The 25,809-nt window shown below is 41.0% G+C and overlaps 1 protein-coding gene across 7 annotated transcripts in view; it reads right to left on the reverse strand.

Moving 5' to 3' along the window:
• FHOD3 (formin homology 2 domain containing 3) overlaps positions 1 to 8,414 on the reverse strand; it is a 368,733-nt gene extending 360,319 nt beyond the window's left edge. For all 7 annotated transcript variants that reach the window (XM_021543138.2, XM_077785050.1, XM_021543129.2 and 4 more), the window contains exon 1: positions 7,950 to 8,414. In XM_021543138.2, the coding sequence (XP_021398813.2) occupies positions 7,950 to 8,114 (165 nt within the window). In that variant the 5' untranslated portion in view covers positions 8,115 to 8,414. The remainder of the gene's footprint in view (positions 1 to 7,949) is intronic.
• Between the last annotated feature and the right edge of the window lie 17,395 nt (positions 8,415 to 25,809).

Consider the following 25,809-nt stretch of genomic DNA (forward strand, 5'->3'; position numbering starts at 1 on the left):
ACTAAGAGAAAACAGGCACAAGTCCCCATTTGGTATTTCACTAGCACAGATGAGATTCCTGTTGGTTTCCTGATTGCACACTCCACTATTACATTCTTTCCCTTGCAAGCCTTGCAGTAATGAAGTAAGAAAGCAGACACAATGACCTTTTTCAACTAGCTTTACCCGGCATATGACACTCAGATAAGCAACCTGGCTGGCACAGCTGTGAGAGCTCCAAGTGCCTTCTTTGCCAGCCCCAGGTGGTTCACACTGAACACACAGAGAAAGCCCACCAGGCAGAGTCCAGGAACTTCACCTTCTCCTTGTCAATAAAAAAGCCACCAAAAAAAAAAAAAAATACACACAAAATCCATAGGCACCTCACCAGCAGTTGGAGCAGCTACTTTACCTCTGATGCTGCTACTTGTGACTGAAATAGAGTATTTAGAATTCTAAAGAAAATACTTACTTTGTCAATTTCACTTACAAATATTGAAGGGTTCATTAGTAAATCTGAAGCAACTATCTTCAAGGAACAGCACTGAAATATACCTAATTTTTATTTTTTAACCACTATCAAAGTTACTTAAAACTATCTCTTTAAACTGGCATAGTCTGTAGCTTCTTGAAGAGAAGACAACACAGAAGCCAAGATGAAAGTAAATTTTCTTTCTTTCCTAAATAGGGAAATACACACTATCTCTAAGTGCATTTTATTCCAATATGATCATGCATGCTGTGTGCAAGAGGAAAACTGTCCTGCTTTATTGGTATCACTAGAGGTAAAGCAATACAACTGATGAACATAAAGCTTCAAGCCATACACAACCTTCCATTACTGCATGTAATCACACATACCTGACTTTACTTTGTATTACTACTTCTTTATTTTATGCAGCTTCTTCTTAACATCCTGATACTTAGAGTTTAATTGTTAGTAAACACACGACAACACTTTTTCATTTTTCCAAGTATATGTATTTTGTCCTATAAACACCTCTAGAACTACACCTAAAAGAAGATGAAGCTGCTTTTCCAGTTACCTCAATCCTTTCTGTTCAGCCTAACGATCACTACCATGTAAAATGATGACCAATATGACCAAAAGATTAATAATAATGTGTTGCCCATATTTAACCATAGCAACTAGGCATGCAGGACCAAAATCATCAATCTTCCAGGATTCTGTGGAATAAAATAGATAACTATCCTCCTCACAAAATAGATAAAGGGTCAGTTGAGAAGTATGACTACTGAAGTCAAGTAGTCATACTGAAAGTAAAGGAAAAGGTCTAAACTTATATATATTTTTAAGCATCCTTAAAATGCTGGGCATGACAGAATTACTTCTTTTTAACTTGGAAATTGGAAACTGCAATGCATTTTTGTGGTATATATGTGTTAAGCTGATGACGTGGACAGTGAACTTCCAAGTCTTCAATAGTTTCATATGCCAGACAGTTGCAGATGTTTCTAGGTAGCTGGGCCTACTAGAGAGCTCACTGCTACTATTGTCCCAACTTGTTCCACTGCTAAAAATATTTAACAACATTCCTTGCTGTCTTATTAATAACTGTAATACAATATAAAGTTAATATTAATATAATGCAATCCAGGTTGTGTGTAAAGTGATGACAGAGGTGTAAGTAGGTGGCACTCTTTCCTCTGAGCTGGTAATGAAGTAATATTAGCACACGAGTTCAGCCTACTGAAGCAGCATTTACCAAAGGAGCTGTATAGCCCCAGCCCAGACCACTTTGGGTCATTCAAAAATACAAAATACCTTTTGAAAGAGTAGAGGTACCAACCTCTCCTGGCTGAATTCCAGCCAGAAAAATGGACTGTAAAACCAAGTAGGGTTGTCACCAGTGACAATGTGGTGGATGGGTGAGTTACAGCCCAGTTGCCTTGTATACATTTGCACAAAGGTTGTAACGCTCATTGTCACAACCCAGTGAGTGAGATCAGACAGAAAGAAAAGGGATTCTCATTTAGACCCTAATTATTGGCAAAGTAGGATGGCTGTGGATGGACTAGAAGTGAAAACTCTTATATGACATTGTGAGAACTTTTGTTCTTCTTTAAAACAACACAGGTAGAAGAAGAGGAGATTGCAACATGCCAAATCCCACATCTCTGACTATTCCTTTACCAACATAGGATATGAACTGTGGTCATCTTAGCTTCTTGCTCAGTTAATCCACTAGTAATCTTCACACAACAAGAATTTGAATAAAATGAGCTACATACAAACTGGGTTTGAGAGCAAGCATCAAAATTTGGAACTGCAAGTACTAGATTTGTGGTAAAATAACATCAGGGTCAGATTTTTTCCTATTAATCTCCTTTCTTTGACTAAGAACCTCCAGGAAACACAGGGTGATGAGAGTTTCCAGAGGCCGCATCTGACCAATCTGTGATTTAAAAATTTAGTGGAATCCTGAGAACTACCAGTACACTTGCTCCTATCATTCTTGACACACTGCTCTACAAAGGCTCTTGAGCTATGATCAGCCAAACTCAATGACCTGCAAGAGAGGTGTCAAAGTCAGGAACTAAATCTCTGGGATAGATTTGTGCCTCTTCTTTTACAACACAGCTTTTAAGCCTGGATCAAACAACTGAACTGAACTGCAACTTGTCCAAACTGTAACTTGTCAGAAGAACCTTGCAAGAACTTCAAAGTCATCTTAAATTAAACTGCCAGAGGTAAAGCCAGGCATTTGACAATTACTTTTTATCTATGCTAGGGGTATTTCTTCTCTTTGAAGGCCCACAACGCAGAAGACAGTGAGCTAGTGGAGACTGAGAATCTTTTCACAGTTGTGCTTTGGGGCAGGTGTTTATACTCCCCCAGAAAAGTTTGCTTCACACAGGACTCTGATGCAGCTTGTGCTGTCAAGTCAAGAGACAGCAGTATCTTGCCCCACTCTGCCTTCATACATAATTCCCTATAAAATTCAAGCACACACGTCTGCTACAGGGTCAATCTCTTGAAGCACAGGAATTTGTCAGCTCCAGAAATACTTGACTGATGTCAGAATACTTTGGAAACCTTTTGGAAACAACCATTGTGTTAAATCCCCTCTTCTCTCGAAGGATGAAAAAAGGCTGATTTCCACCTGCCCCAGGCAGAATATGAAAGACCTAAGAGTCTTCACAGCCCTCAACTAAAATATTTCCCAGTCCTCAGCAGCAACATTTGCAGAAGATATCAGACAGCTTCCCTTAAGTGTGGGTTCATTTTCCCTGGGAAAATGACAATATTCCAATTTCCATCTTCTATTCTTCAGCTCCCATTAACGACATAGTAACTAACCCAAAACTGCTCTCTTCAGAGAACAGCTGCTCTATTTACCAGTACCTACATCAGGACCACACTTTTTTCTTTTTCTGCCTAGCCTCTATGGACCAATGCATTATTACTTAGTGCCAAGGAAACCCAGGGAAGAGAAGCCAGCTGGTAGGCTTACTGCTCTCAGAAAACCTGAGGCTGCTGCCAGGGTACAGCCTAGCACAGAGTTCAATGCCAGAGATGAGCTCCATGCCAGGACACAACCAGTGGAACTATTCCTGCTATCAGTTTACATCACACCATGCCTCAGAGTGAGCCGTGGCTTAAATGTAGGGCTAAATCACAGCAGCTGAAGATGGAAATGTGGATGGCTTCTTTATGAATGAAACTCCTGAATCCCCCTAGAGCTCACTGGATTTATTTGCTTATACCATTTTTTTCTGAATGACACTGTTCCTAATTACAAATTCTTGGAAGGCATTTAAACACAGAAGTTGTCTCCAGTATTCTCAGAGGTAACAGGAGACCAAAAAAATTATTCTTATGGCACTATAACCCTCCTTTACACCATAACAACCAATACCCTATATGCATGGAAAGATTTTTTGGTTGTTGTTTTCCATTGTTACACAAAATATTTAAATTACATTTTCTTGATAAATTAGGCGGTATGATGTTCTATATTATTGTAAAGATGTATTTCTTACAGAGCTGCCCCAACACTGAACACTACTGTGGCATGTGAAAACAGACTATGGCAACATACTCAACATGCTGTAATTATGTGAATAAGTTATAATGAAGAAGATCTCTAAAAAAAGCACACCACTTGACATTGGCCATGTATATATAGCTACTCTCCTAAGCGACCCTATGTCAGCAAGTTATAAGTATCAAGTAACTCAAAGCAATTCAAAACCAACAAACCCAATATACCGAATTAGATTCAAAGAGCATTATTGGCACAGGGCCTGAGCCACAAATTTAGACCCAGTTCCAAATTTTCCCAAGGTTCACAGAAATGGGCAAAAGGGACATCCAAAGTCAGAGTCCAAACTAGATCCAGTCCTACTTCATACAGCAGACAGTAAGAGTGACCTAAAATCCTCGTAAACAATAAAAGCCAAATTCAAAATGGCACCTTAGGCAGCCAAATCAATATAAGCAAACCACAGAAACTCTGCAACGTGGCATAGTTACTCAGCAAGAATTTGTAGATGTGGCTACAAATACCGTAACAGAATTTGTGGTACTTCATTGCATCATCAACCAGGATGGCGTGTTATCATATAGGACCAAATCACTCATAACCACGGGGGATAGCTGAAACAAGCATTCCTGATGGCAGTGCTCTGCCCCATGAGGCTCAGAGTGTATGCCAGACAGAACTAAGCACAGTGAATGAACGAGAAGTTGCTATATCCAGAGATATTGATGTAGAGAAAAGTATGTGCATAGAGAGAAGCAGGGAGAGAGGATAATACAATTAGGCACCCAATTCCAAGTGAAAGAAAGATCACAGAGACTCTTCTTATCAGTTTTCCCTATCAGCCAGCTTAGGTGTTCCACATTATTCAGGATAGCAAAGACCATTCCAGATATTATTCTCAGAACTCAGTTTCTTAACTTCCCAGTGAAACAGCATAAGGATCTAAAAACATCACTGCTCAGAAGACAGTGAGAAGATCTGGAGTTGCATCCAAACTCAAGTAAAAGTGTGAGTTTAAAGAAAAGAAGAAGTAAAACCAATATGTGAAATTGAGCTGTACTTTCAAAGAACTAGAGTGAAGAAATCCTGCTCTTTGGAATCAAGATAGAACATCTGTTGGTTACAAAAAAGCTACTAATGACATACTATGATAGGTCTGAATGTCAAAGCATTTTTCGTTTACTTTTTAAATGGTTTTCTTAATAATTGTTTATAATGGTTAACTTAAAATGACTTGCAGTATACAAGTTGTTTTACTAACTACAAAAATACCACCATCACTACATTGTTGTCATTACTAACTTCACGACAGTAATGACGAAATCTGACCCCACCGAAGTGAGCTGGACTCCTGACACTGACTTCATCCTATCAAGTACATCCCACAGCAGTACATCATCTAAAAGATGTGAAAATCATCCAGTAGTGTGAAGGCAACAAGCTGGCAGTTCTGTTCAGAGAGTAAGTGAACGTTCACCTAAGTCAAGAGACGGCAACTTAAAACTTGCTGGAAAAAAGCCTAGCACTGATCATTCTAACATGCTGGCAAAAAGGCCACCAGTTTATAAAACTTCAGAAATTACTTAGACATTGGTGTTCCTACGCATTTCATCATCATCACTATAGAAAGGCTTGGGCTGAAAGAGACCTTAAAGTTTCAACTCTCCTGGCATAGGCAGGGACACCATTTGAGCTAGAAACACCTAGGTCTGTTCCAAGATATTTTGTCATGATACTAAATGAACCCTCAATCCCTTAGCTCACAAATTTTCAAAGTAATTAATCAATCAAACCTCAGATATGTCAATGTGAATCGACACCTGAATTTCAACCTATGCTCTGCTTTGACAGCTGCATTCCTCTGGGATCAGAATTTGCCCTGATCTCTGGATGAAACGGAGCAAAATTCTTCTTAGTGGTGATCTTCTATTGACAGTGAATATGGTCTTGAGAAAGGGCTGCAGAAAGAATATGCCCACCTCAAAAAAAAAACTAGAAAAAAGCAACACAAATCAGTTTTTTTTACAGAATTACAAGTACAAAGATGTAATGCCAAATACAGAAATGCTGCCCTAACTGCAAGCGCAAACATGGAACTATGCTTCCATTATAATGTATGAAGGTAAACAAGTCTAATCAACCTTTTTTTTTTACCTTGTAGAAACCCAGAGATAGCCAACAGACATAATTAAGGCAGAAAAGAGGCGGCTCTGCAAACACAAAGGTAACTGTAACCATGAAAGCAGATTTAAATGAGCTGCTTACACCCTCACAATGGAAACAAAGTATTTGGAAGAGGCAGAACCGCAGGTTAACAACTCACTGGGCCAGGACTTGCCTCTAGCAGTGCAGTCATCTTTCAATAGCCAGGATTACAGTACCTCTAGGGTCACAGGCCATCTCTCACCCCAAGTCTACAAGTCCAATTTCCAAACATTAATTAAACTTGAGAAATGCTGCAAGCAGAAAGACTGGGCAGGAGTTAAGCATATACAAGTGACCATGAATTTTGGCTGGCTCCTAAGAGACTAAACCGTGGTGGTGGTGGTAGAATAAAAAGTTATAAAAAGCCATGGAAGTATTCAATCCAAAGCGAAACATAACACAGTGAAATATCCCTGAAAATGAAGTTGAATTAACTCTAAATCCAGATTTTAAACTATTTCTTTATCACTTCATTAGGTGTCAGAATCCATCCTGCCTTTCTTTTAATTAGCTCTAACTCCAAAAAAAGAAAAAAAAAAAAAGCCTCCCATGAAAACAATGGGACCACTCTCTGAATTGGGGACGACTGAGCACATGAAAACAGAATTGACCCAGCGCACCAAGAGCTTCCAAAGTTTTTGTGCTTTAGGCAGAGCTCTGTTCACTGGATGCTGTATCCTTGGCAACTATTATGCGAGGAAACTGTTCTACAAATGCAAAACTTCTGTCTGCTCCATGAGCTTTTCTCTGAAATACTTTTATGGGGGTTTAGATATCCTTAAATCTAAGGGGACACACAGCCCTTTGTCATCTTTCCGCAGCCTCCCATGAGCATAATACAACAAGTGATGTTAAGAGAGTATTTTCCTCCCACTTCATCACAGAGCAAATAAAAGTTTTACAACTTTTACTTTGTGGGGAAAAAAAAAAAAAGTGGGCATTTTTTCCCTTCTCCTTCAGTGCACTCTGCAGAAGTAATGTGCAGATACAAGATAATAATGAAAGGACATCATTATTATGTCAATCTATGAATGGCATTGCTTTGAAAGCTAAAAATTCAAGGATAATGCTCGGGTACCTGATTTCAAAGGCAAGCTACAAATGCCAGCACATGTATTAGAAGAAGCATGCAATAAGAGATAGGTAAGACTTGACAAGGACTATGCTGCAGTTCTTCGCAAGAGGGACTAGTAGCACCGATTGTTTCAAGGGCAGCAGACGCTGCTATTTTTACCAAAGCCCCGGCTAGAAGGCTAGAACTGCCTGGCTCATTAAACTTCACCAGGCAGAGCCCGGGTCCTGCCGGCGCGACCGTGCCCGGCGCAGCCCGGCTGGCTCGACACACCACCTTATCCCGCAGTGTCCCGAGATACCCAGACAACGCTAGCGAAAGACAGACACCGAATACTTGATAACCAACTTGGCCTTTGCTTTGATGAGGCTTTTCTTCTTCTAGGGAAAGAGTGAAGCAGCTACAGCCAAAGCAGAGGCGGTAGCTGCCCTCGAGAGCGCTTGGGAACGCAGGAGAGCAGCAGAGGGAACCCCTCCGCCGTCCCGCGGGGCCTCTCCCCAGGACTCAGGGAGATGCCCATACCGCCGGGGCGAAGGGAAGCGCCGGCAGGGGCACGGGAGCCGGCGGGGCAGCCCCGCCGCCGGGCGCGGAGCCCTGGCTGCCGCCGCGCCGGGGCCGGGGCCGCCGCTCCCCGCTGCCCTTCGCCCCTGCCCCCCCACCCACACGCCCCTGCTCTCCCCCGGTACCTTCTGCGGGGCGCGGAGGAGGCGGTGCACCCCCGCCAGCTGGGTGGCGAGCGGGATGTCCTCCCGGAAGGTGTACAGCGGCGGCCGGGTGGGCTCGGGGAAGTTGGTGCTGTTGAAGGGGTCGGTGTCATCCAGCAGCTGCACCCGGCACACCAGCGTGGCCATGGCGCATCCATCCACCGCCGCGGCCGGGCGCGGGCGGGGAGCGGCACCCCCAAGTCACCGGCACCGAGGTGCTGCCCGCGCGAACGCCGCCGGCTGCGAGCGGCACTCCCTTCCCCGGCGCAGCCTGGCCGGCCGCCGGCAGCCTCTCCCCACCGCTCCCCGAGCGAGCGCCGGCCGCCTCACAGCCGCCGCGCCTCGGGGAGGCGGCCCATGGCCCCTTCCCCGCCGGGATCCACGAGTGAGAGCGCGCTTCAGGCCGAGCAAGGAGGAGGCGGCGCCGGAGCCGCGGGGCGCGGGCGGAGCGGCAGCGGCGGCGGCAGCGGCGGCGGCAGCTCCCCCATTCCCGGCCGCTGCGCGCCGAGCGGGCAGCGGGAATGCCGCGGCCGGCACGCGCAGCCCCCAGGCCGCGCGCAGGGCCCGCAGCGCCCCCGCGCGGCCGCGCGCCGCCGCCCCGCCTCCCCCGACCCGAGCAGACCTCCCCGCGGCCGGGCGGGAAGAGAGCGCGGCCGGGCGGCCCCCGCTTCGGCCGGCCCGGGGCGGCCCCCGCCTCGGCCGGCCCGGGGCGGCCCCCGCCTCAGCCGGCCCGGGGCACGGAGACACGCACCGAGGCGGCGAGAGGGGGAAAGGGGCCAGCGGGCCCGCCAGCCGCGCCCGCTGCATCACCCTTGGCTCCTGGCAGCGGGGCGCGTGTACTGAGCGCGGTGTTGCTGTCACAAGCGCCCCAGATGTCCTAAATCTTCAGTGTAGTATTTACCCCGTTCCAAATAGGAGCTTTTAAAAAAATACCCGCTAAAAAAAAATAAAAAAAAAAAAAGTTTTAGAAATTGACATGAAACGTGGGTATTCGACACAAGATGGTTTTTCTATATTTGTACAAAACCCTTTCTGCCATTAGGACTGCACATACCCAGGGTTTGTCTGGCTTCCCAGAGCATAGGGCCCGGGCAGACTTCCCATCCCGGACAGAAGACTGCCTGTCTTTGCATCTTGGCTTTCTCTTGCCTCAGGCCTGCTCTTTCTTTCTTTCAGGGGAAAATGGGGACAAAGTGCCAAGCCCCTGGGTGGGCACAGGGCAGAGCACTCTGCTCTTCGCTCTTGGAGGGGAATCTGCGCTCTGTCTGCAGCCTCATCGCTGGGGATTCAGGATGGCCCTTCGCTCTAGGGGGCACGAGGTGCAGGAAAAGAGACATGAAATAAGTCACAGGTGAAATACAGGGAACGAAGCGTCTCACCTGTGGGAGTGGCTGCATTTGCACAGGCTGTCTGCCCAAGGGGATGCCCCATGCTTTAAAGCCATGGTTCATAACCTCTCATTCTTCACAGACTGGCCTGTGGGGCAAGACCTGGAGCACTGCAAGAACTGGGGGATTTACCACAGAAATGTGTCTTAGGCAAGAAAGTATGACCTCTAGATCATAGTGTTTGCATGAAGAAACAGTTTCCTCCCAAAATTATTACTGGCCTGGGAGTATTTGTCAGAACTGAGACAAAAGGGGGTTTCTGTCCACACATGGTCTGTCGTCCTCCGTTTCTGTTATTCTTGGGACTAACTTGTCGTGGTTCAGTTTTGCCAGCGGTTACGCATATTTTCAGAAAAGAGAAGTTGTATGTGGTTGCGATTTTTGCATCTGATTAATTTAAAATTCCTATTTTCCAAAGAAACCTGTTTTCACATCTCCTCTAGTAGTAGGAAGTAAATTTCTAGAGAAAACAGTACTGCTGTATATCTGTCTGCTTATTTATGTTATATATTTTTGTCACCATGTGAAGTGATATTTTGGCTTTCTAAATCATAATTTACTAAATTTCTATTCAGCTTCCATTTTTGTAAAGCTAATTTCTATGTTTGCTGCTAATCAATGGTTAATATGAGGTAGCATAAGATTGCTGTTCATTGGCTTAACACTGATTTTTTGTAGATTAATATCTGGCACTTGCCTCATTGCAGAGGCGTTAATACTTGGAGGGCAGTTTTAAATAAATCATGGAAGCCAAGATTTTGAATAGAATCTATGTGACAGCATCAGCTTCTCTTTTGACTAATACTGGAAAATGAAAACAAAGAATGGCTTCAATCCTTGGAGCTAACAGAGATCAGACAACTCTGAGGCTCCACATCTAGCCACAGAGTCTAAATTCCATAAGGAAGAATTAGACCTTGCGTATTGTGGTCTTCAGCTAGATTTCCATATACAAGGTGGCCAGCGGAGACACATTTTTTGACCAGGAAGGAAAGAAAATAGAGCAATCCAACCATCAAAGCATCCTGAGTTAACCAGAGCTTTTTTACAATTATTTCTTAGTTGTAAACACCCCCAAACCACTATAAACCTATGAATTTCAAAATCTGTGTTTTACTGGAATTTTAATTCAATTTATATAGGTAGAAAGATAAAACAAATCTGCTGGATAAGATAGAATAACATTACAAGGATAGTAAGTGTGAGTGTAGAGGGAGAGATACACACCTAAATTCTACATTTGAATGTTTTCCCACCTTTCTACATATTTTTTCAGAGGCTTCTGAATCTGCAGTCTCTTTTCAAAAGACTGAGCCAGGGCTCATAGTTTGCTCCCTCATCTTCCAGACATCAGTTTATGCTTCTGCTGCAAAGCTGTATCTTTAAAAAGTCCTTTCCTCACACAATGCCTGCTTCTGCAGACTGCAGGAAAGTGCCCTCTCTCTTCTCTGTCCAGGTTGTATTTATTCAATGCAGCAGCCAAACCAAGGCAAGAAGTCTGACTTTCCTTCTCACAGTTCCACTACAGCCTTTCCAATGAATGTGAGATGCTTTTAACAGACCTTAGCACACAGTGAAATGCAAACAAGCAGTCAGATACCGCCTGTTAGAAATACGTGGCATGAAGCACTGGGAGCATTGCATCTGGAAAGACACAGACACAACAAGAGCAGCATAAGAGGTTGCCTTATCCCATTCCCCATAATGGAAGGTAAGGCCTTCTCAGAGAGAGAGAGAACACATTTGCTTCAGTCATGCTGAACAAAATTTGCGCTCAGGAGCTCCAAGGAATGACCAGCAAAGGTCAGGCTGTGTTCCCTGTGCCTTCAGTGGTATCATGGGCTAGCCAGTCCCATTCCTGGAGGAGGCATCTGACATGGGCTGTGTTACCTGCTGGCCTCAGGGTCCCCGAGGGGCATCTCTCACACCCCTTCCATGAAAACACAGCTTGCACACTATCAAGTAAAGTTTGGTTTCAAGCTCACAAGTTTTTTGGGGTTTATTTTTCCACATAATCATAACGGGAAAATCCATCATGTGCCCGTATTTCTCAGGAATGAAGCATAACTTAGGAGTTTTCATTTACGGCTGATTTATTAATATTAACTCATCCCATTATTGGCATTTCTTAGAAATACATTGTTGAATGAGCTAAAATGGTGTGTCAAGCTTAAATTTGAATTTTATTATTTTTGAAACCTCAATGTTAAATCAACATAGGGTTTTTTGTGTTTAATTTCCTCTTCTTTATTAAAATAAAAAATATGTATTTGAGGGAAAGTTATTGAAAGCATGTTTTTTAACCCAAAGACCACCCAGACACGATGTAAATGTGTATTTAAGCATTAAGAAAAAATGATGCTAGGTATCAGAGCAATTGGAAGAGCTCCACAGGAGTATTATTTTTTCTGGTATGTCATCATGTCAATGCAGATCAAGATGCATGATGGTGAGATTGAATTCTAAGTATGTGAAGTGGCCAATCCTTTGACATTATCTCTTTCTTTTGGACAAATTGAATTGCTTTCCAAATTTCATTGTTTGAACTTCAAGCCTATTTTAGTTATGGGAGAACAAAAACAATTTTAATTTCCATTATTTATTCACTTAACATGAATAAAGATGAAAAATAGCAGTCTATTTGGTAATGGTAATCAAATTGGGCTTGCAAACCGAATTGAAGTATGGTAATGGAAGTGCTGACAGATCCTCTACTGTAGTGATAGGAACAGTATTTCTGCCTTATCCACACTATAATCTGTAAATATCGCTTTGTTGTCTCAGTGAGGTTAGGAGAGTGATTTATTGTCATTGTTAGCATGGACAAGCAAATAACCTAACACACTTCTCCAAATAATGTTGTGTAAGTGAAATCCATTCTGTCACAAGACCAAAAAAAATACTGTAAATTTTGGCCTTTGTCATCCAAGGATCTCAAAGCACTCAGCTACCATCAAATGTTGCCTGCTTATTGCTGCCCTGCAGATGGGGAAACTGGGAAGCTGACAGATCAAGGATACAATATTAATATGATTGTTTTTTTTGGTTTTTTCTTAACTGATTGCAATGGAACCTGAACTGGGTGTCATATGACTGGATCACAGAAAACATTCCAGAAAAGCCCATGGTAACAAAATCTTTTTTCTTTGGTAGCTAAGGACTTGTAATAGTCCCAAAGTTTGTCAGTGGTCTTCATCAAGCTTGAATTGCAGAATCACACATTCCAATTCTGTTGAGTCATACTGAAAGTTATTTTTCTGTGGTGGCTGGCTAATACTTTGTATGAAGTAATACTGTATGCTATTAACACTGGCTAATACTACAGTGTGGTGATGAAGCTCAAGGTTCACAATTTCCAAGTTACTCGATATTCAAAGATAATGCAAAGATCTGTAAAAATGGATTCATGGATCATATCACCCCAGGAGATAATCTGTTAGATGTTCTGGTGGTGATCCTGCAGATCACCTTCTGTGCAAAGTCTTCACCTAAGGCAGCCAGGTCTTAAAGATCTAGCTGCCTTAGGTAAGGCTGTAACCCATTATCTGGCTGTAACCAGGTATAACCATGGCTGTTATCTGGCTGTAACCAGGTATAACCATGGCTGAAAGAGCTGAAAAGTGAAATTTCTATGATGTGCACACTTCTTAGTGCCATTGAATACAGTCACAGAAAAGCACACATTTGTTTTCCTTTTGTTGCACAAACATACATTTGGTTTCCTAAAGGAATCCTGCCTTTTTCAGCACAATGACCAGAGGACTTGATTCATGCATGGAAGTATTTTGCATCACCTTCACCGTTTGATGCTCAAGGCCTGCTGCCATATCCATTGCACGCTACTTAAACCCTATTCTGATGACAGAACTAATTTCCTCAAGAGATTTGCTTCAGTGCTCAGTACTAAAATAGATTATAGCTTTGCAACTATTTATTAATTTATTTTTATGGCACTCCTCTGCAGAGAAAAGGTAATTTTGCTGCCCTTTGACAGCTGGAGTACTACCAGACAAAATTGCGATGAAATCAAAAGTAATGACTGCTGTTGGCTCTTCAGTTCTGAGCTGTCTAGAACCAGCTTTCAAAACTTCTAGAAACATTATGCATTGGAAATGCAGCTGAGAGTGACTAGACTGCACAGAGGAGGAGGAAACACATGCAGTGAGACTAAAAAAGTTCCTGGGAGCACTGGAATTTTATCATGGCAGAATTTATGGGGCTTTATCATGACTTAATTGTGGGACTTAATACCCTTACCCGAGTCCAAGTTTCTGGATTTATTCACTTTAAGTGACTCAACCAGTGAGGTGGTGAGCTTGCAGAAAACAATCTTCTCTGTCACTCAGTCATGATTCTTTCTCATAAAGAAAACATGTATATCAAATGGAGGTGTAAAGTAAAATTTATTCTGAAAATACTTTATTCAGCACCTGTGTAAGCCTGTATATCCATGTGCAGAAATGGGTTTTTTAGATTCCAAAGAAAATTCTCACTACTGTTTACTCTTAATAACTATACATCAAACCTCCAGCCAAGAATCATTCATGCTTTATCCAATTCCAAATAACTGTAATTTTTTAAGCACTCAAGTTCCATGGATATTTGTGAGGTCACAAACACCTCTAAGGTGTATAAGGATGCAAGCGTGAAACAATGAGATAAAACAAGCATCAGTTAAGAGCTACTTCTTCTTGTGGAGTCTTTTACCATTCATAATGTTGCAGGGCTGTAACCACACATGGTTTTTGAAATGGTGACTCCAGAGCTGATCATCAAAATCATACAAAAGCACATTCCTCAAATCAAAGTACTCATTTTGTCACCTAGCTATGTCGTTTATAGATTTTCTGACCATTTTTCATTATCCTTTAAAAATCAGAGGCCATGTAGATTCTTCCAGGTGACATTAATGTTGCTCCTTTCTGGGTATTAGCTAATTAGGATGAAGGGAAAGAAGTTGCATGGCTTAAAGGATATGGCAAGGTGGAGAGTGAGGGTCCTACAGATCTACAGAGCCTGTATATCATGATCAGATGGAGAGGTTGCTGAGTTGGACCACAGAAGAATGGAAAGAAAACCTGCTAGGGGGCAGAGGGGAACTTAGAAAGTCAATGAAATGACTGAAAAGAGAACTGGAAGCCAGCTCTGATTTAACCCTGCCAGTGCATTGCGAGAGGAATGGGCTACAAACATTTTCTATTTCTGCTCTGGTTTCCTCACTTTGAGTTTACTGGAAATATACTAGCCTATATTCTAACACATCTGGCTTTTGAATGGTTTGATCCACTTTGGAAAGTTCGCTTTGGGGAAGGGGGTCAACAAATCTTGCCTCACTTCATCTGTCTCCTCATTCTGTGATGCATGCTGTACACTAAAGGAGAACAGCAGAGTGGTGACAAGGGTTTCTGAGCTTTGCCTTCACAGAGGATATGGGGAAAAGGCTATTTCCAGAAGCAAGGTGAGACTATGATGCACCAGTTGTCCATCCTAGTATGGCAAATTCTGTAAGGATCCCCAAAACTTTCAGTAATTTCCTGCCCAGTAGTTAGGTGAAAACATAATGTTTTTTGGCTCAGCAGTGATGTTCATTATTTCTTTTCAGTGGGATAAAGAATAAAGCACAGTCCTTTTTCTCCATTATAAAAAAGCACCTGAACTGAAAAAAACCTGAGCAGCTGAACTGACAAAAAAACCCCATTCTCAACCATGAGAATGGTTGTTAAGGAGCTTCTTATTCTTTGGAACACAAATTCTAAAATAAGCTGATATTTGTTTTATCAATTATAATATTATCTTGCTAATATAAGATTTTACCATGAAACTCAGTTAGTCAGTCTTTCTTGGAAAATGGGAAGACATTGCCATAGATTATATTACTTAGCAAACAAATTATATTTTCATGTATAATTTGTGTTACTGCTTTTTAAATTTCTTTTTCCCTAAAGGAGAAAAGCTCATGTTTCACACTTATTTGTACAGAAAGCCTCTATCATTGCAGGACTAAGGAGGAGAAGAAAACAGGGATGAAGTAACCTGCTTAATTATAGGCATGCTGTAGCTGTGGTGGCCGTTTTTGCATTTTCAGCTCAGTAGAAACAAACACCAGACAAAAGTAGTGCAGACATTTAACAGACAGCAGCCAGGAATGTGGTGGCCATTTGCTGACACATGACCATAACTGAGTAAAATTGAAAAACTGTTCATTTTTAAAAGTATTCTCTAAGATAAGAATAGCATCTCCTTGAGTGAAACCAGTACATTTTGGATTGAAATCTGAGCATCCAAAATTTGCTTTAATTTGTCTTTCACCAACAGCATTAATCCAGTGGTTAATTAATTTTATCTTATAAAGTAATGCTGTTTTGCCTTAGTGACTTGTATAAACTAAACTTTGGACATTTTACATTTTAAGTTTCCACTTTTGTATTGTGGATTTGATGAAAATTGATATAGAAACTGGGAGGGTTAAAATAAACAGATTTTACAGGGGAAGTGTTTATGGGAAAAAAATGCAAATATTTGGTGTGCTTGACAGTTTATCAGTCCTTTTGTCAACAAAATGAGCTTCTGCAGCTTTACAAGTTGTCTTTGTAGTCAGACATTTGCACCTTAAGTTAGTTAGCTGCTGATTAAAATACTACTTAAAATATATTTTCCCTACTGTATACACATACAACAAGTGTATTCCAGGATTGGACCAAGAAAAAATATTTGTGGTTTGATGAAAACACAGGGGAGTGTTCATATTAACTTTTATAAACAAGTGAAGTGACTGTAGATAATCCAGCATTATTTATTTTGATGTAAAGAGTCCTATGCTGATATAAACATCCTCAATGCAAAATTACTTGTGACTGGTTTTGTAAACACAAGATCATAAACAAATTTTTGGGGACAGTTAAAACAGGAGAACGTTACTCTTAGTGACCAATATAATCTCCCACAGGATGAGGAGCAGGAGACTTTATATTAAGAAATTGCAAGATAGTTTGTACATACTTTTTAATGATAAACATTGTTTGGCAGATGATTTTATATATTCCACAACAGTTTTGGTTTCAAATATTTGTCTTTCATACACTTTTCTAGGTTCATGTGTTCCCATAACTATAACCAATCTCTCCTTTCTTGAATGCAGGCATATATTTAACCTCGTTGCAGTTTCACATTAAGAAGTTCCACAGGCTAAATACAGATTCATTTTAATTCTTCCACTTCATCATTTTGGAATTCCTCTATTTTCAATTTTCTTTAAAGCTTACATTATTAGACAGATGCATAGATAGTAATACTTTTCCTTTTACAGCATTCATTGTTTTAAATAGTTTTTTCACTTTTTTTTAAAATACAATTTATTTGTAAAATAAACATGTCTAATATTTTTTTTTCCTCTCTTCAAATGAAAAGTGTACATTCCTGTGCTATCCTGTAGTCTGTCTCTGAGCATGCTGTATGTTTGGCTTGTATTTTGGGGAGTGGAAAATTGAAAATTGGACAGAGAATTATGAGAGTTAAAAGAACTATCTTCATAAAGCCATTGTAATGTTTTCTGTATTAGTTTTTATCTCATTCTTTATGTATCCAAAGAGTTTTATTTATTAAATTTTAGCTTTCCAGCCCCTGGTGTACATAGAGCAGGAGCTTCATCTCTCTTTTCAGAGTAAAGCAATTCTATTTTCCTGGAATGGGCACAGTTACTATAGAACCTAGTAAGGCTTTGTACCAGATACATACTGCTTTTTCCAGTGTATAGCAGAAACACATTGCATATTTTAAGCTTTCTGAATAATTTGTTGTAATGACTCGTCTTACCTCATCTCTCTTGTGTACATCAATCTGCTTGTAAATTTGATTATAAATATTTGTGTGCATAGGCAAATGGAGAACTCCTGCATATCCCATACTTATGGGAACAATTAAACATCCTTTTTGAGTTGCAGGTCACCATTTTGAACACAGGCTTTTTTGAAGACTTGCAAAATAATTACCTACTAGGACTCTTAGAATCTCCTGCTTGAGGGCTGAATGGCACAAGAATCCTGATGCCTCTGGGCCAGTGAGCTATTTTCTGTTTTGCTACTCTTAAATGTCTTCTACCTTGGTTGTAGCCTGAGGTTGTGACTTGCAATGCAGTAAATGTCCATTTTCCTTTCCCTGAAGAAACATGAAGGGATCCCTATGTATTCCAGATAGATAAAACCTGTTCTGCTGGCTGAAGCTTGCAGGTCTAATCCTTGGACCTTTGCCACCTGACACCAGCCAGCTAAGGAGTTTGCCTTTTTGGATATTACTTTTCAAATCAGTCCTTTGGACTTCTGCTAAGGAAAAGTCCAACAAACTTGCACAGAGATTGCTTGTCTGTCTCCTTGAACTGTGTTTGGCTAAGAAGGAAAACAATTACACCTCTCTAACCATTTCCTTGGAGGCATTGGCAGTGCCAGGTAGTCACAACCACCAGGCTCTTCTCCAACAGGCTCTCCACTCCTCAGTCTGCATGTTGGGCACATGGCTTGGGCAGAGACTAGGTGTTAGAAAGCACTTGATGTGCTCTGAGGCCAAAACTTAGACTATTCTAGTCATGTGAGAAGTTTTTTTATCCTGTTGGATTAATAAGCCTGAATAAAACACAAAGGCAAATTTTGTAGGATCAGCCAAATGTTTGTAGGATGCCAAAATTCCTCCCCTAAAAAGAAAGAGTGATAGCAAGATCAGCTGGAGCACTTCATATGCACAGATATTTCACTTTTTGAAAATATCATTCTGTTTTTGTCAGTATTTTTAATCAAGAGAAAGGAACTCCTTGAAGGAGCTTTTTATTTTGTTTAGTTTGTGCTACTCTTAAAACTCTGGGTACTGGCATATCCTGCTTACCACTTGAACTGTTGAATCAGAAGGCACTACACCCTGTATTTTAATATGACACGCTTTCCTCCTTTTCATCTACAGAAAGCACCCCCAAAACAAACCCATAATATTTAATTCTGGTGGTCTAGTCCTCACCCCATATCTGCCAGTATCTGAGACAAGGAGCAGAAATGGTGCACAATTAGGAGGACAGAGAGCATTTTCATATTTTATCATGAAACATTAATTTTACAAAATATTTTATTAGTAGTGTTGAAAATGCCCCCTGGAAACTCATTTTAATCAGCATGCTGCCCTCTCCTCTTGTTACTCTTTCTATTGTAGAAAGGTTCTTCTCAATGTTATCTATATCAAAAGCTTTGAGATTTACTTTCTTTAGTTTGTGGGATTTTTTACCCTTAACTGCTGAATAGTGCAAATAACCTGTAGATCTCTGCTGAGATAAGGAGTAGTGAATGGAATTTTTGCTTAAGGCCACTGTGTTCAAGCACAGCAGGCTGGGCACCTCCTACAAACCCTTGTAATCAAGATTCAGAAAATGACCTTGCCCTACCTCTCCCTTCAAACCCCCATGTGGGTGCATGTGAGACTGTGGATACTGAAGCTAATGAGGCTGCAGCTAGAGTAAGTCACATGTAAGACTGTGAATGAAGCACAGATGGCTGAGGAGGCTCACAGACAGCTTTCCTGTTGGAGAGGAGGATTGGAAGGCTGCAATGTAGTTCAGCCAGGACTCCTGTAAAGGTGGTGAGAGTCCTGATTTCCACTGGGATACAGGAATTAGGTTGATGGGCTCAGTCTGTCAGTCAGCATGAAGCAGCTCATTTTCAGCACTGCATTAGGCATAGCAACTGCCACAATGTCTGCACTCTCAGTGCCTCATGCTGCTGCGGTAGTACCATCCACAGATATACCCACATGAGGAAGTACATGCACAAAAGACAGATTTAATATGAATTCATTATGAATGTTGCCTTGGAGGAAAGTATTGGGTCAACCTAGTGACTCCAGAATTCAGGACAGTGACATCCTTTTTTGCTCTTGGCACTGAATCTTGGTATTTAATTAATTCTGATTTTCTTTGATTAAAAAATTTGTTGAGCTATCACAGACATCCTTCCTGTCTTTCTGTTCTCATCTTAACTTTAACTGGCTATATAGCCAAAATGAAAACAACAGTCAAAACACATGAAGGACCTGCAAAACATTTGGGGGGTAAAAATTTATAACACACAAAACTTATAAAAATTTATAACACACAAAATTTATAAAAATTTATAACACGCAGCTTGTTCCTTCTTGATTTTGAGACTGACTTTCATAACTGTAACATGAACCACTATTTTTTTTTCTGTGATATTCAATTTAATAGGTAGTCCATCTTTTGGGTTTTAATATCAAAACCAATTTGGAATACCTTTTCTTGATGTGGTCACATTTCTTCCAAAAAAGAACAAATCAAGCCTGAATATGATTTTTTAGTGTTGAAAAAGTAATTAATTTGTCTTCCTTTTTTAGGGCATAATCTCTTCTCCATGTTCAGAGGAGATCTGCAGTCAGATTCCATGACAGCAGAGTTCAGTGCCCACCAAAAAAATAGGACCTTCCAAAATTCTGCAAGAGGTACCTTGTTATAAAGTGCAAGCAAAGCAAAGAACAAAAGCTTAAATATTCATGTAAAAGCAATGCAACATCAAGAATAATAACAGCATATGGATATAATTTCTTCCTCTGAAACTGGAAATTATGATTTATAATTGATAAGTTTTTTCGTTTGCCCTATCTGCTTTATCTGCTTTTTCCAAAAGTAAAGCAAGGTTAAATGCAGCTGATGACTCTGAAAGCCAAGAGCCAATCTGTCAAGTGAATTCAGAAGGATGACAAAGCAGAGGCATCATATTAAAACAATTAGAAGATCCATGGCAATTAATTATAAATAATGTCCTTACAGCTGGGCTCATGAACAGAGAGTATTTTTGTAGTATTTTACAGTCATACAGCAAGCACTGTATCCTAATTGGCTTTATAGCTAATGAAGAATGACACAGAACGCAAATCTCTTATTAATCTGGATTAAGCAGAGAAAACAAACTTGTTTTAAACCTAGCTTTATAAACAGAAGGTCTAATCCTGAGCCTGCTTGTATAGGGATGTTAAACTAAATACAGTAGGAATGGTGTGTTTGCTCAGTGGTCGAGAACAAAGCAGGAGGCAGCCCTACACACTGCCAGCAAGGGGGTTACTCTTTGCAGTGAAATATGAGTCATGGGATCACACACACAATTAATAAGCCAAAATCAACACAGGCGGGAACATTAGGCTCATTTGTTTAATTATTCACTACAGACAAAGTCTGTTCATTTCATTTCAGAATCTGGGCATCATCACCATTTTGCACTGGATCAGTCCCCATTGAGATCTGCCTCTAGACCAAACAAGGGAGTTTCTGATCCAAGCAATGGCCACATCTAAGAACTTTGGATAAAGTAGTATTTAACTTTTGTCTAGGAGTTATGAACTGTCTGCAAGGTATAGTGGCTTAAATTGACACATGCCAAAAGATTGCTAAACTTTCAACAGCTGTATTATGTATCAAGAAGCATTTTTACACATGACATTCACAACAAAACAATAATAGATTAAAATGAAATTCATTCCAACACTCAGGAATTCCATGAGTATCTTGATTATTGGCTTTTTGAAGAACATTTATGTAATTAAAATGCATCATTTTGGCTACAAGGAAATATTTCATGCAGAAATGTCAGTGGTAACAGCAGTTTAAATTCAGTATTTTATCACATCTATAGGAAGGTTTTGAAAAGATAAAGATTATTGATTTTGATCATCAGAATTTTTGTGGCTGAAGACAATTTTATTCTGTGACATTGTTCCAAAGATTTGTGTTCAGCTCACTGTGATCAGAAGGATGCTCATACTTCATAATTCATCAGGAAACTGAGCAGTGATCTGTAAGCCATCCCTATAGGACAGTAATTATTTTGCACAAAGGGAAACCAAGGTATCATTTATCTTTTGACCATTAAACACTGTCTGATAAGAAGCCAACATTGAATCTTACTATTAATTTCTTTTCTAAAGGAAAGGTGAAATAAGCTAGTGTCCCTTGGGTATTAACAGCAGGTTATGGCCGCCAACCTAACTCAGTGCTTGTATGAGAGAACTGATGGCAAATGTCAGGCATCAGCTTTTCTGCAAGAGTGAAGAAAGTAATGATTACCTAGGTAAAACTGCTACTAGCTCAATATATACACTGTGCTGAATTAAAAGGAAGTGCTCTGCACTGTGATCCTGTGAGCACACTCAGGCACTCAGTGCATGTCTGGATGTTCAGGAGTCCTGACCTCTCTCAGCTGGTTGGTCTGTGGATTTCAGTATTTAAGTAGCTGAGAAAGAGCTTGCAGGCTCAGCACTTCTGTGCATCAGGCCACCTGTTGAAGTGCCTAAATATAGTCCTCTGAGCTTAACGTCAGGCTTGACAACCTTAGCTATTACAAACTGCTGTTGTGCCTCTAGCAGTTATTCTAAAAGAAGTTCAAGGATCCTGTGGGTCAGGAAATTAGCAGGAAGACAACTGCAGCTCTCTCCTTGCAGAGAGAAAGGCAAAGCTGAATGAATTAGCAAATAGATTTGGCAAATAGCTAAAGTATGAGGAGCCACCGTGTTACCACTTAACGCTAAAGCTGATGTCCAGCTGAACCTTCCACTAAAGAGCTAATGCAAAATGAGCTGTACACACTTCTTTTAGTGGCTGTATCATGTTTAAGCTACCAAAGGATAAAAATCTAACTGCAGTACATAGCTCAAAAGCAGAAACTCATAGAATTTCTCCAGTCCTGGATGTATCTCTTTGTCTCTCTTGGAAAGCATTGATTTGGTTCCCTAACCTAGCTGAAAAAGTGACTGGAGAACAGATTTTCACGATTAAAATAAATCAGGTTGTCTCTAAGCTCTAAAGATGGAATTATTACGCACAGGAATGCTTTCATGTGACCATTTGGTTTTTAAACAAGATAATTGCAGCAACATAAGTAGATAGATCTGTGTATACAGCTGTTATTGAGGAGACTCACACCAGCATAGTTATTCCACTTCTGCAGAAATGACCACTGAAAATCCTGAAAAAAAATCCTTTTATATTGCTAGGTCTGCAGAGATGTGACATTTGTGTGTATATTATGTAAACAGTGCCCCTACCCTTAAAGTGAACACAGCCCTTGGATTAGCAATTTTCACAAGATGATCAGGCAGATCTTGTCGATAGGATTAGCTCACCTCATTTTCAGAGTAAGGGAGAAAACAAGAATCTGGTGTCTCAGCATATTTTGTAAGCACAAACAAAAATACCACTGCAGTACAGTCATTTCTCAGTTGAAAAATAATACTGTTTATCTATCCTGAATGCCAGAGGACCCACTGGAGAACATGTGACAAAACACAAGAAAGGAATACAGTGTTACAGAGGGAAACACCATTGCAGTTACGGTAATGGATGTGCTGCTATGCTGGGGGTCTTGCTCAGAGACCTCGAGTTCTGGAGAACAATTTCAGCTGGTCTTGATTAAACAAAGACTGGCAGCACAAGTACCGAGAGCTATTTCCAGTGAGATCTTTGAACCTTGTTTATGGCTAGCTGCCCCCAACAGCAACCACCTGACAGCGGGTGGTGTTTTCCCCACGTCTGCTGAGTTCGCCGGATGCTCCCATACTACACAGCCAGGGAAGCACAGCCTCCAGCCAGGACACCAAACATCACTGCCAGCATCAAGCACTACATCCCATCCCATGTGCTCCTGTACAGCTGTGCCCCATGCACATGTCTGCCACGCTCTGCTTTCATACCCTGGAGATCATTACAGCTGCAGAAAGTTGCTCCTCAGAGATACTTTGCACTCACAGAAGGCTGCTGGACTGCTATGCAAATAACTTCTTAGCTACCAGCTTTCACATGCAAATATTTTTCAATGAACCTTACACTTAAATTGAAATGATGAAGATCATACAATGTCAGGCTGCAGGACTTGCCAGATGAATTGCAGTATCCTCAGAATAGAGGTTTTGGTCCTATTATACCTCCAGTTAATTAATTACTAATTAACTTGAGTTAGCAGAATTCAACACTAAGTGCTGGTCTAGACATGCCACAAATATTTGTTCCAGAACATTCATAAGAAAAGCCACAAGTATTTGAATCCTGAAAGAAAAAATGTGTGGAATATCCAGACTAGCATTTGCAATTGTGCTATTATGTCATGTTAGCATTGCAATTAATTACTTTGGGGTAGAGGGTACTAACATTACCTAATATATTTGGTGTTCCATATTGCCACTGACAGAAAATTCATTATTTCATATCATTTGTAGCTGGTCAGTAGACATGTGAGAATTCACTAAACTTGGAGTGTAAGGTTGTAATAAATATGTAAACGTTTTGGGTAAAATAAAATTAGATACAAAAACATTAGCAACTTTCTTGTTTGTGATTTCTATGTGTTACCTAAAGTTCTAACAATGTATTTGCATTACATCTTTGCTTAGGTATGTTAATTAACTTAAGCTTAACAGTCATAAACCACCAGGAATGTAATGAAGAAAAATAGTATTTGCTTTACTACCTTTTTCCATACTTTAAAATATTAATGTAAGCTCAGTTTTACATTCTTATGCTTTTCTCACATAAAGTCTCCCCACTTTATATTCTTAAATCTTTGTTCTTCATGGGTGGGAGCAAGCAGCTCCACATCTCAAACTTTTCCAATTAAAGTAATAAAAAAAAAAAAAACCCATTGTAATGTTTTCTCTGACTGACATCTTCCAGAAATAAGTGTTATGATCAAATGATAAGCCAGTTCCTGCCCCATGCACTGCACATTTAGGTTTTTAGTTGCAGCCTCCCACAGCCAAGTGGGAGCTGCCAGCCAAGTGATATCTCATGGTCTTTGCAGTTTGCACCTAACATTTTATCCCCTGCCTTTCCACAGGCAAACCTCCTAGTTTCCTTATGTTATGTGAAAAAGCAGTGGCAGATGCCTGGCCTTTGGCTCTTTCACAGTCATGTAAATCCCAGAGTTTTGCAGAGGAGGAGTAATTAGCATTATGCTGCTCTCTAGGGAGTGGGCCTTTCATAAAGTCCCTTTGAGCACAGGGCTCGAAGAATCCCTCGGCACCCACAGTGAAGGGGTGCAGTAAACATCTCACACAGCGCTTTTAGAATGGGAGCCAACCACGAGCCTCAGAGTGCACGTCCTGATGAGTTTGGGGTAAGAGGCTGTCAGAGAACTTGCCTCACATCTAGGCTGACCTACCGTGGACTAACACATGCATGGAAGATCCCGCCCGCGATGCCAGCTTCCATAATTCCTTCCTGTCTCTGTCCTGTACACGAGGCAAACTCTCACAGAAAATCCCTGTACCCACAATCCCACATGCAAGTCAGATGGTGAAAAAAGGCATGACAGCATCTTTCCAGTACCTAAAGAAGACTTGTAAAAAGGGACAGGGACTTTTTACACAGGCACATAGTGTTAGAATGAGGGAGAAAGGTTTTAAACTGAAAGAGGGAAAGTTTCAGTTAGCTGTTAGCAATAAATTCTTTATTCAGAGCTACAAGCACATGTTGCCCAAAGAAGTTCTGGATGCCTCATCCCTGGAAGTGTTCAAGGCCAGGTTGGATGGGGCTTGGAACAACCTGGTCTAGCGGAATGTGTCCCTGCCCATGGCAGGTGGTTTGGGGCTAGATGATCTTTAAGGTTCCTTTCAATCCCAACTACTCTGGGATACTCTGATACAGAATGAGATGCATCAACCAACAATAAAAGCAAGGTCACTCCATGAGGAAGAGCAAGCTGAGAGATGAGGAGGACCACAACACAGACAATAGTCTCACAAAATACTGCCCTTAAGCAGGGGCAGTCAGAGAACAGGAGAGCTACAGGCTTCACCAAGACCCCACTGAGCACTAGGAGGTGAAATAAAATGTCAGGTCCAAGACCAGTTCAGGAAAACCAGCAGCAATTTGGAAGGACCAGGAGTTGGAAGAAAGCTTGCTGTAAAAGGAGATGCCGGTCAAATCTTCAGCCCTAATGGCTGCTGAGACCATCAGAGCTTCTGCTGAAATAAGTTAAAGTAAACAAAACCTCTTGTATTTAATACTCTGGCTGCTTATGCCTAAGGTTTTGGGGTATGTGATCTGGGCTGGTGATGGAAAAATCTGGGTGATATGACTTTAGCAGGGAAACCTGGAAAAAATAGATAGATTTGCAAGGACTGTGGGTGCTCAAAGAAGTTTGTTACTGGATTGATGTGATCAGCAGTGGGAAAAGGCTCCATATAAAAATGGCCTGGTTTGGGAGATGTGCTTTCTAGAAAGCTAAACACAGCTATCTTTGATAGAAAATGTCTGGAAATGTGTCCCTTCTGGCCCTCACAAATTCTTCTGGCATTATTTATGAGAAGAGTATGAACCTGGTGAAATTGGGCAAGCAGGCTACAGGAATGTGGGAAGGGGCTGGAATATTTTGGTGACAGAAACTGAAATGAACAAAGGATGGTGCTTATGATGGGGTATG

This window comes from Lonchura striata, chromosome 1 (genome assembly GCF_046129695.1).
Source record: "Lonchura striata isolate bLonStr1 chromosome 1, bLonStr1.mat, whole genome shotgun sequence".
Taxonomy (NCBI): domain Eukaryota; kingdom Metazoa; phylum Chordata; class Aves; order Passeriformes; family Estrildidae; genus Lonchura; species Lonchura striata.